Source organism: Amblyraja radiata, chromosome 12 (assembly GCF_010909765.2).
Source record: "Amblyraja radiata isolate CabotCenter1 chromosome 12, sAmbRad1.1.pri, whole genome shotgun sequence".
NCBI classification, from domain to species: Eukaryota; Metazoa; Chordata; class Chondrichthyes; order Rajiformes; family Rajidae; genus Amblyraja; species Amblyraja radiata.
In genome coordinates, this window is record NC_045967.1 from 57,399,352 (window position 1) to 57,411,811 (window position 12,460).

The 12,460-nt window shown below is 45.2% G+C and overlaps 1 protein-coding gene across 1 annotated transcript in view; it reads right to left on the reverse strand.

Moving 5' to 3' along the window:
• The window catches only part of LOC116979250 (sodium- and chloride-dependent neutral and basic amino acid transporter B(0+)-like), an 82,457-nt gene that overhangs the window by 55,968 nt on the left and 14,029 nt on the right, over positions 1-12,460 (reverse strand). Inside the window, exon 5 of the mRNA XM_033030850.1 lies at positions 80-211. Within this exon, the coding sequence (XP_032886741.1) occupies positions 80-211 (132 nt within the window). The remainder of the gene's footprint in view (positions 1-79; positions 212-12,460) is intronic.

Below are 12,460 nucleotides of genomic sequence, written 5' to 3' on the forward strand. Positions count from 1 at the left end.
TTAACTATCAGTTATCCATATCTCTCATGAATTTAGATATTTCTATTGACCAAATTGACATAACTGAATGAGCATTCACCTTGTAACATTGGCACGGCTTTCCACACTGCAATTGGTCCACGACTGGCAAACTGCCCAAAGGACGATTCCAAGAAAAATACCGGCATCCCAGCCATTGCCAACATTAGTAAGTAGGGAATAAGAAATGCACCTGAAAAAATAACAACGGCATTTGAGAACAAAATTAGCTGAGGCAAATACGTACCTCTAACATGACCATTCTTTTCCCACCAACACTGACATTCTGATCAATAACTCCCGATTCTCAACTAATATGTACTTTGCTGGTAGACTCAACAATCTTCCTCTCCCCCCCCCCCCCCCCCCCCCAACCTCTATGTAACCAACTATCTACCACTCTACCCCACAACTGAGACATCAATCCTGAGAGAGAAAATGTATTTATCTTCAGTCTCTGTGAACTGAGACCATGCCAGGGCCCTAAATAGGTTCACTGAAGTAACTTCTGTGAATATAGTAACATAGCCCACATGGTAAGATAGCCCAGAAAGTTAAGGCTCAAGAATCTGTGGCATGCTGGTAAGCTGGATCCAAAGTTGGTTTGGTGAGAGGAGGCAGAGGGTGGCAGTTGATGGGTGTTTCTCGAACTGGAAATCTGCAACAAGTGGTGCACAACAAAATTGATGCTGGGATTTTTGATTGTAAGATATAATTAACTTGTATTATATAATTAAAGTCATAAGGCCATTTGGCCCATCAAGTCTACTCCGCCATTCAATCATGGCTCATCTATTTACCATATAATAACCATATAACCATATAACAATTACAGCACAGAAACAGGCCATCTCGGCCCTTCTAGTCCATGCTGAACACGTATTCTCCCCTAGTCCCATCTACCTGCACTCAGACCATAACCCTCCATTCCTTTCCCGTCCATATAACTATCCAATTTATTTTTAAATGATAAAATCGAACCTGCCTCCACCACCTTCACTGGAAGCTCATTCCACACAGCTACCACTCTCTGAGTAAAGAAGTTCCCCCTCATGTTACCCCTAAACTTCTGTCCCTTAATTCTCAAGTCATGTCCTCTTGTTTGAACCTTCCCTACTCTCAGTGGGAAAAGCTTATCCACGTCAACTCTGTCTATCCCTCTCATCATTTTAAAGACCTCTATCAAGTCCCCTCTTAACCTTCTGCGCTCCAAAGAATAAAGACCTAACTTGTTCAACCTTTCTCTGTAACTTAGTTGCTGAAACCCAGGCAACATTCTAGTAAATCTCCTCTGTACTCTCTCTATTTTGTTGACATCCTTCCTAAAATTAGGTGACCAAAATTGTACAGCATACTCCAGAATTGGCCTCACCAATGCCTTGTACAATTTTAACATTACATCCCAACTTCTATACTCAATGCTCTGATTTATAAAGGCCAGCACACCAAAAGCTTTCTTTACCACCCTATCTACATGAGATTCCACCTTCAGGGAACTATTCACAGTTATTCCTAGATCCCTCTGTTCAACTGCATTCCTCAATTCACTACCATTTACGATGTACGTCCTATTTTGATTTGTCCTGCCAAGATGTAGCACCTCACACTTATCAGCATTAAACTCCATCTGCCATCTTTCAGCCCACTCTTCCAACTGGCATAAATCTCTCTGTAGACTTTGAAAATCTACTTCATTATCCACACCACCTATCTTCGTATCATCTGCATACTTACTAATCCAATTTACCACACCATCATCCAGATCATTGATGTACATGACAAACAACAGTGGACCAAACACAGATCCCTGTGGCACCCCACTAGTCACTGGCCTCCAACCTGACAAACAGCCATCCACCATTACTCTCTGGTATCTCCCATTCAGCCACTGTTGAATCCATCTTGCTACTCCACCATTAATACCCAACAATTGAACCTTCTTAACCAACCTTCCATGAGGAACCTTGTCAAAGGCCTTACTGAAGTCCATATAGACAACATCCACTGCTTTACCCTCATCAATTTCCCGAGTTACCTCTTCAAAAAATTCAAGAAGATTAGTCAAACATGACCTTCCAGGCACAAATCCATGTTGACTGTTCCTAATCAGACCCTGTTTATCCAGATGCGATTTCTCCCTCCTAATCTCATTCTCCTGCCTTCTCCCCATTACATCTGACACCTGTATTAATCAAGAATCTATCTATCTCTGCCTTAAAAATATCCACTGACAGCCTCCACAGCCTTCTGTGGCAAAGTATTCCACAGATTTACCACCCTCTGAATAAAAAAAAATCTCATCTCCTTTCTAAAAGAATGTCCTTTAATTCTGAGGCTATGACTTCTAGTCCTAGACTCTCCCACTAGTGTACACAAACATCAAGACCCGGAGCAGGGCCTTACATCGCCCGGCGCGACTTTAAGTGGCCGTGGGACTTGCTAGCGCCCGCCGGGGGCTTTGACTTTGACATCGGGAGAGGAATGGAGAGCAGGGGAGAGACAAGACTTTGCCTTCCATCACAGTGAGGAGGAGATGCACTGTGATGGATGTTTGTGTAAATTGTGTTGGTGTGTGTCTTGGTTCTTTTCTTGTATGACTGCAGAAACCAAATTTCGTTTGAACTTTATGTGAGGTTCTAATGACAAATAAACGGTATTGTATTGTATTGTAGTGGAAACATCCTCTCCAGATCCACTCTATCCAAGGCTTTCACTATTCGGTAACTTTCAATGAGGTCCCACCCTCATTCTTCTAAACTTCAGCGAGTATAGGCCCAATGTTGACAAACGCTCATCATAGATTAACCTACTCATTCTTGGGATCTTTCATGTAAACCTCCTCTGGACCCTCACCAGAGCCAGCACATCCTTCCTCAGATATGGTGTCCAAAATTGCTCACAATATTCCAAATGCAGTCTTAGAGCCTCAATATTACATCCCTGTTTTTGTATACAAGCCCTCTTAAAATAAATGCTACTATTGTGTTTGCTTTCTTCACTACCAATTCGACTTACAGATTAACTTTTTAGGAATCCTGTACCAGCACTCCCAAGTCCCTTTGCACCTCCGATTTCGGGATTCTCACTTCATTTAGAAAATAGTCTATGCCTTTATTCCTACTACCAAAATGCATAACTCACACTTTGCTACACTATATTCCATTTGCCACTTCTCTGCCCACTCTCCCAACCTGCCCAAGTCCTGCAGAGTCCCTTGTTTCACGACATACCTGCCCATCCACCTATTTTCATATAATCCCCAAACTTTACCACAAAGCATTTAATCCCCTTGCCCAAATCATTAATATCCAATGTGAAGAGTAGCGGCCCCAGCACCGACCCTTGCGGAACTTCACTAGTCACTGGCAGCCAACCAGAAAAAGCCCCCTTTATTGCCACTCTTTGCCTTCTGCCATTCAGCCAACCTGCTATCCATGCTAGTATCTACCCTTTGATACAGTTCCTTGGGCTCTCACCTTCCTAAGCAGCCTAACGTGTGGTACCTTATCAAAGGCTTTCTGAAGATTTAAGTAAACAACATCAACTGACTCTCCTTTGTCTGTCCTGCTGTTTCTTCTTCACAAAGGCATGCTGACTTCGGACTATTTTATCGTGAACTTCTAAGTACGCCGTAACCTCATCCTTTATAATCTATCTTCTATTCATAACTAAAACTCTCATCTTGTTCTCTTCTGGTTTGCGTTGTTTTTACATTTGCACAAAAATGGTACAATAGCGCTAAGATTTCTCGCCACGTTACTTATCGTTGTCCCGTGCTGCAAATGCACCAAGTTTTGTTCCGATCGGTGGTATATTTTAAAAGTTATTAAGGTTAAATAATCTTAAAACTGTGCATGTGCAGATTGATCTCCCCTCCTGTCAGTCACGGCTGGGATGGCGATGTCCCTTCCTGCACCATCACAGCACTGATTGGTCACCTCTGCTGCCAGTCACCGGCCATGGCCCACCTCCCTGCCGGCGCGGCCCGCCTCTCTGCCGGCGCCCACCTTCCTGCCTGCACCCACCTTCCTGCCTGCACCCACCTTCCTGATGGTGCCCACCTTCCTACCGGCGCCCACCTTCCTGCTGGCGCGGCCCTCCTGCCTGCCTGCCGGCGCGGCCTTCATGCTAGGGATCCCGAGACCTGGGCGCTGGGCCTGGCTCTGAGGGCGTCGACGTCTGATGCTCCTCCGGGGCACGCAAGAAGGGAGAGGAGCGGCAACCTTGAGATCCTGGGGAGGTGGGGAGGGAGAATGGGGGGATTGAGGGAGAGGAGGGGGTAAGGAGGTAGAGGGAGGGGAAAGTGGAGGAGGTTAGGAGGGAGATTGGGGGAGGAGGGTGGATATAGGGAGAGGAGGATAGTAGGGAGAGGAATTATGGAAGGAGGGAGGGAGTGACTGAGGGTGGGGAAAAGGAAAGGTGAGGGAAGGATTGGGGAGGGTAGGAGGAGAGGGGGAAGAATAGGGAAAGTGGGGGAGGAGGGGGAGTAGAGGGAGAGGAGGGTGAGTGGGGGATGTAGGGAGTGGGGAATAGAGGGAGAGGAAGGCAGTGGGGGAGGTGAGGAGGGATAGTCGGGGATAGGGGAGGTAATGTGGGCGAATAAAGGGATAGGAGGGGGGTAGGGAGGTCAGGAGTTATGGAGGGAGGGAGTGACTGAAGGTAGAGGAAAGGAGAGGGAGGGATTGGGGAGGGGAGGAAGAGAGAAGAGGGTGGGTGAAAAGGGGGAGGGAGTGCTGGGGATGTGGAAAAATGAGCTGCGCCTGCACAATTGGGGGGCTATGCGTGAGTGGTGGAATATTGCGTTGGGGGAATGGGTCGTGTTGGGGAACTGGTGAGTGGTGGAATATTGCTTTGGGGGAGCAGACCTAACGGGTCTGCACTTACTCTAGTGGACTCTAAAATCTTACCAATCACTGAAGTCAGACTAACCAGCCTATTGACTTGTCTGATATGTATGGGCTATGTTTAGTAAGTTTGCAGACAACATGAACATTGGTGGAGTCATAGGTAGCAAAGAAGGTTGTTAAAGGATACAGTGGAATGTGTATCGGGTGGAAAGTTGGGCAGAACTGTGATAGATAGTTATTTATATCATACAAGTGTGAGCTAATACACTTTGGGAGGTCATTTTCTGGTAAGAGATGAAGAATAAATGGCAGGGGCTGTAAGAGTTTTGATGTATGGGGAGACCTTGGGCTGCAATCTATAGCTTCCTGAAAGGGACGACACAGTTTGAGAGAGTTGTGATAAAGCTGTATGACATGCTAACATTCATAGATCGAATATTGAGTATAAGATTTGGGACGTCCTATTGCAATTGCACAAAACATTCATTAAACCATGAAGGCAATCATTGTTCAAGCAGTAGTTGTTTCCAAATCATAATAATTCCAATTAACTAGAATGTTCCATCATCAGCAACAGAAGAGATATCTGGGTTATTAATTCTGACCTTGTTTACTTAAATAAAATTCAATTTCTATACAACCACCAATCAAGTAGAATGCAGATTGTACCAAATGTACTAGATATGCAAAAAGTATACCCGGAAAACCCCCCATTGAATACAATATTTAATAAATAATTTTAATAAAGATTAATAAAGTATCATTTTCCAATGCAATGTTACACTGAGACCTGACAACTGTTCTGGCAAATGAAATTCAAATTAAGCTTCCAGACAAATGCTGGCCAAACTTGCTATTTACATGATGGCATGCACATTGACACCCCTGGTTTCACCCAAACTGAAAACAGATTAACCAGTTATGTCAAAGTTAGACACAAAATGTTTGAGTAACTGAAAGGTCAGGCAGAATTCCTGGAGAAAATGGATATATGACGTTTCGGGTTGGAACTGTATGTCATTCCTGTGTGTGGATCTTTTACTCAGCACTGTTTGCCTGCATGTGAGCTACTAAACTCTTTGAAATATTTCAAAGGAATAAAAACATGTTGTGTAATGTAGGCCTTTCAATCAGGAAAGAGTATACCGTGGAGTTCAGCTGAATAAATGAAGCCACACAATGTCTATGCATGAGTACTAGACTCAGTCCAAACTATCCTTGACTTACCGAGTGACGAAGGGAGAAAATTTAGGCCTGGCACAAATAAACAAAATAAATGGTCAACACAATTTAGGAGTGAAGATGATATTTTGTAAAGACTGAATATCTGTGGGTGTGTCTAAAAATGTATATGTTCAAAAATGCCAAAGAGCTAGACATATAGAACATAGAACAATACAGCACATGAACAGGCCCTTCGCTCACAATGACTATGCTGAACATGATGCCAAGATCAACTCTTATCTGTCTGCACTTAATCAATATCCCTCCAAATCCATGTGCCTATCCAGAAGCCTCTTAAATGCCACTGTCATATCTGCCTCCATCACCAGTCCGATCAGCATGTTCCAGACACCCACCACCCTCATTGTAACAAAAACTTGCTCCACACATCACCTTTAAACTTTGCCTCTCTCACCTCAAAACTACGCCCTCTAGTCTTTGACATATCCATCGTTGCATGCGCCATTGCAGGAGTTCGCCATCCCTCGGCAGCAGTTTGACCACATTCACGTGGACATGATGGGGCCGCTGCCGCCGTCCCAGGACATGCCCTATCTCTTCACCGTGGTGGACCGCTTCACATGGTGGCCTGAAGCCATTCTGCTACCTGATTCCTCAACAGCCACTTGTGCTTGAGCCTTGGTGGTGCAATGGATCGCCCGGTTCAGTGTGCCACTGGACATAACATCCGACCGGGGGCCTCAGTTTACGTTGGAACTGTGGTCGGCCATGGCACGACCCCTGGGGGTTCGCCTACACCACATGACAGCGTATCATCCGCAGGCGAACGGACTGGTGGAGCGGTTTCACCGCCAACTCAAGGATGCCCTGAAGGAACGGCTGAATGATCCAGACTGGGTGGATGCTCTCCCGTGGGTTTTGCTGGCGATCCGCACTGCACTCAAGGAGGACTTGGCCTCCTCCTCCGCAGAGTTAGTGTATGGGTCTCCGTTGATGGTGCCCGGGGAGTTCGTCCCATTGGCACGGGGCCAGGTGGAGCAGCCTTCAGACACTCTGCAAGTTCTTCGGCAGACGGTGGGAAAGCTGGCGCCTGTGCCCACATCTCGTCTTGGATCCTTCCGTCCGCACGTTCCCTCTGCTCTGGAGGACTGCTAGTTCGGCTTCCTTCGTAGGGATGATCATCAAACACCTCTCCAGCGGCCGTACAAGGGTCCCTTCCGCGTCGTAGAGCATGGCTCATCTACATTCGTCCTGGACATGGGGGATCGGCATGAGACTGTTTCGATTGCGCGGCTGAAGCCGGCGCATATTCACGTTGATCGGCCAGTGCTGGTAGCGCGGCTCCGTATGCGAGAGCGCCCTCTGTCTAGGGTACCTCCTCCAGTGGCTACTCCATCCTCTGCACCTGTTGGTCAGTTGCCTGTTCCTGTGCCGGGCATGGTATGCACCCGAGCTGGCTGCCATGTGCGCCCTCCTGTACGTTTCGTGCGTCGGGTTCTTGGGGGGGTTCTGTAGTGGTCCCTGGGGGTTAGGCCGCTCCTTAGGTCATCCCACCCCGCTATTGAGGGACAGGGGCGTTGGTCTGCCACTTGGTTTCCCGAGGTCCTTCTTGGGGGTGTGTGTGTTCTCGCTGTGACATTAAACTACTGTTGAACCTGGCTGACGTCTGGCCTTTTCCTGACCTCGTCCAGGCCGCTACATTCTTGTGAAATCTGCTTTTCAGGTTCTGGATGCGCTGCACTTTGGCAGACCTTTTGAGGCAGCGACTGCGATAGATCCCTTCGATGGTGGGGAGGTCAAAGCCGATGATGGACTGGGCAGTGGTCATAACTTTCTGCATTCTTTTCCGCTCCTGGACGTTCAAGATGCCGAACCAAGCCACGATGCAGCCAGTCAGTATGCTCTCTACTGTGCACCTGTAGATATGGTGCCATATGCTGTCCATATGGTGCCAGCGCAATAACCTGGCCCTCAACACCAGCAAAACCAAGGAACTGATGGTGGACTTTGGAAGGAGTAGGAGGGGGACCCACAGCCCCATTTATATCAACGGGTCGATGGTTGAAAGGGTCAAGAGCTTCAAATTCCTGGGCTTACACATCTCTCAAGATCTTTCCTGGTCCGAGAACACTAATGCAATTATCAAGAAAGCTCATCAGCGCCTCTACTTCCTGAGAAGATTACGGAGAGTCGGTTTGTCAAGGAAGACTCTCTCTAACTTCTACAGGTGCAGAGTAGAGAGCATGCTGACCGGTTGCATCGTGGCTTGGTACGGCAATTTGAGCGCCCTGGAGAGGAAAAGATAACAAAAAGTAGTAAACACTGCCCAGTCCATCATCGGCTCTGACCTTCCTTCCATCGAGGGGATTTATCGCAGTCGCTGCCTCAAAAAGGCTGGCAGTATCATCAAAGACCCACACCATCCTGGCCACACACTCATCTCCCTGCTACCATATAACCATATAACAATTACAGCACGGAAACAGGCCATCTCGGCCCTACAAGTCCGTGCCGAACAATTTTTTTCCCTTAGTCCCACCTGCCTGCACTCATACCATAACCCTCCATTCCCTTCTCATCCATATGCCTATCCAATTTATTCTTAAATGATACCAACGAACCTGCCGCCCCCACTTCCACTGGAAGCTCATTCCACACCGCTACCACTCTCTGAGTAAAGAAGTTCCCCCTCATGTTACCCCTAAACTTCTGTCCCTTAATTCTGAAGTCATGTCCTCTTGTTTGAATCTTCCCTATTCTCAAAGGGAAAAGCTTGATCACATCAACTCTGTCTATCCCTCTCATCATTTTAAAGACCTCTATCAAGTCCCCCCTTAACCTTCTGCGCTCCAGAGAATAAAGACCTAACTTATTCAACCTATCTCTGTAACTTAGTTGTTGAAACCCAGGCAACATTCTAGTAAATCTCCTCTGTACTCTCTCTATTTTGTTGACATCCTTCCTGGGCGACCAAAATTGTACACCATACTCCAGATTTGGTCTCACCAATGCCTTGTACAATTTTAACATTACATCCCAGCTTCTATACTCAATGCTCTGATTTATAAAGGCTAGCATACCAAAAGCTTTCTTTACCACCCTATCTATATGAGATTCCACCTTCAAGGAACTATGCACGGTTATTCCCAGATCCCTCTGTTCAACTGTATTCTTCAATTCCCTACCATTTATCATGTACGTCCTATTTTGATTTGTCCTGCCAAGGTGTAACACCTCACATTTATCAGCATTAAACTCCATCTGCCATCTTTCAGCCCATTTTTCCAAATGGCCTAAATCACTCTGTAGACTTTGGAAATCCTCTTCATTATCCACAACACCCCCTATCTTGGTATCATCTGCATACTTACTAATCCAATTTACCACCCCTTCATCCAGATCATTGATGTCAAACAACAAAGGACCCAACACAGATCCCTGAGGCACCCCACTAGTCACCTGCCTCCAACCCGACAAACAGCCATCCACCATTACCCTCTGGCTTCTCCCATTCAGCCACTGCTCAATCCATCTTGCTATTCCTGCATTTATACCCAACAGTTTAACCTTCTTAACCAACCTTCCATGAGGAACCTTGTCAAAGGCCTTACTAAAGTCCATATAGACAACATCCACTGCTTTACCCTCGTCAATTTCCCTAGTAACCTCTTCAAAAAATTCAAGAAGATTAGTCAAACATGACCTTCCAGGCACAAATCCATGTTGACTGTTCCTAATCAGACCCTGTTTATCCAGATGCTTATATATATATTATCTCTAAGTATCTTTTCCATTAATTTGCCCACCACTGAAGTCAAACTAACAGGTCTATAATTGCTAGGTTTACTCTTAGAACCCTTTTTAAACAATGGAACAACATGCGCAGTACGCCAATCCTCGGGGACTATTCCCGTTTCTAATGACATTTGAAATATTTCTGTCATAGCCCCGGCTATTTCTACACAAACTTCCCTCAATGTCCTAGGGAATATCCTGTCAGGACCTGGAGACTTATCCACTTTTATATTTTTCAAAAGTGTCAGTACTTCTTTTACTTTGAAACTCATAGTATCCATAACTACTCTACTCATTTTCCTTACCTCACATAATTCAATATCCTTCTCCTGGGTGAATACCGAAGAAAAGAAATTGTTCAATATCTCCCCCATCTCTTTTGGCTCTGCAGATAGCTGCCCACTCTGTTTCTCCAATGGACCAATTTTATCCCTCGTTATCCTTTTGCTATTAATATAGCTGTAGAAACCCTTTGGATTTACTTTCACCTTACTTGCCAAAGCAACCTCATATCTTCTTTTAGCTTTTCTAATTTCTTCAGGTAGAAGGTACAGGAGCCTGAAGACTGCAACAACAAGGTTCAGGAATAGCTACTTCCCCACAGCCATCAGGCTATTAAACCTGGCTCGGACAAAACTATGATTATTAATAGTTTTGTCCGAGCCAGGTTTAATAGCCTGATGGCTGTGGGTAAGTAGCTGTGGGGAAGTAGCACACCAACCTGGCTCTCAACACCACCAAAACCAAGGAACTGATTGTGGACTTTGAAAGGGGTAGGATAGGAACCCACAATCACATTTATATAAATGGGACAAAGGTTGAAAGGGTAAAAAAATTCAAATTTCTGGGCGTGAATATTTCCGAATATCTTTCCTGGTTCCAGCACACTGATGCAATTATAAAGAAGGCACATCAGAGCCTCTACTTCCTGAAAAGATTATGGAGAGTCGGTATGTCAAGGAGGACTCTCTCGAACTTCTAGTGCAAGTTCAAGTGAGTTTATTGTCATGTGTCCCTGTATAGGACAATGAAATTCTTGCTTTGCATCAGCACACAGAACATAGTAGGCATTTACTACAAAACAGATAAGTGTGTCCATATACCATATATAAACAAGATCAGAGGTTTAGTTATGTATAGAAGATAAATAGACAAACAAGAAGTGTTTATGGTGGACACGTCTCTTTTCATTCCACCTGTTGTTGGATTTCCTTTCACTGCTGTTTCTACGGGTATTACAGTGGTTGCAAAACTGCTTTCTTTTGGTCCTGATCTTTCCCATGTTTTAGCAAAAGAAGAACCTTTGACAGTTGGCATTTGTTCCAGGATCCTGAATGCTTCCAAAAAGTGGATCTGACATTATCTCCACTTGCCACTCTAAGAAATCCACCAGATCAGGAAACTTAGCTCAACGTCCATGCGTTTTCTGTATCTGACATGCACTATCCCTCCACTTGTCTCTGAGCCTGTAAGGCAATTTTAGAAGGATAGTCTTCATATTGGTAGCAACATTCATTTCCTCCAGGTAGGTGAGATGTTCCATTGCATTGCAACAACCTCTAAGAAACAACAAAAAGGCATGCAATGCCTTCATATCCTCCGCCTTGATAACTGACCAAGCAAAGGCCTTGCTCATGTATGCACTGGCAATTTTGTGTTCATTACCAAGAGCTTTTGCCTTTTAGCTTCGATTCCCATCAACACATTCTGTCTTTGTTGCAGGCAGACAAAATGCTGGAGAAACTCAGCGGGTGCAGCAGCATCTATGAAGCGAAGGAAATAGGCAACGTTTCGGGCCAAAACACTTCTTCAGACCTTTCTGTCTTTGTTGCACCTGATCAGACCAATACTTATCTGTCTGTAGATTTAATTTAGCAGCTCCTTCTTCCATAAAAGAGCTCATTCCATGAGATACTCTTGAGCCGCTTCTGGAACCCTTGCCCTCAAGTATATTGATCCTTTCCTCAGTTTTCGACAGCTCCATCTCCAACTGTTCCATCTCTCTTTTGAAATGTTCTTCTTGTGCGTCATGCTCAAGCTTGGCTTTGGTTTCTGCCAGTACAGCCTCTGTTCCATTGCTCCTTTTGTGCCTCTAGCTCGTGCCTTTTTCTCCTGACGGCAGCCTGTTCCAAGAGAGCAGCCCTATCTGCTTGAATTTCACTACGAGCCGAGACCCTTGAAGATGCACATGTTGCATAACCAAATTTGGGACTTGATCTTCGTCTTGAGACATTTGAAATAGGTCTTCAGGTCTAATATTCCCTGGTTTACAACACTTGGTTGTTTAGCACCTCCAACCGTCGAGTGCGTAATTTGTTGTCCAATTTCAGATAACCACCTATTTACATCTTCCATTAAACCATCAAAAAATTCCATTCTTTCTTGAAACCACTTATTTTGCCTTTCACACTCCTCTTCAGGCAGTGGTATTTCCAGTAATGACTTGTGATTTCCTCTTACTTCATTGCAGAGTTTGATTAATGGAACCAGGTTAGATTGTACTTCCTTCGCATTTTCATCTAATTTCATGAGTTCCTTCAGCTTTTCAATTCACTTGTTAGCTTGATTACATACCGTGTGGCTTGACTTCTGGTGTCTTTCCAAGAACAATGCTT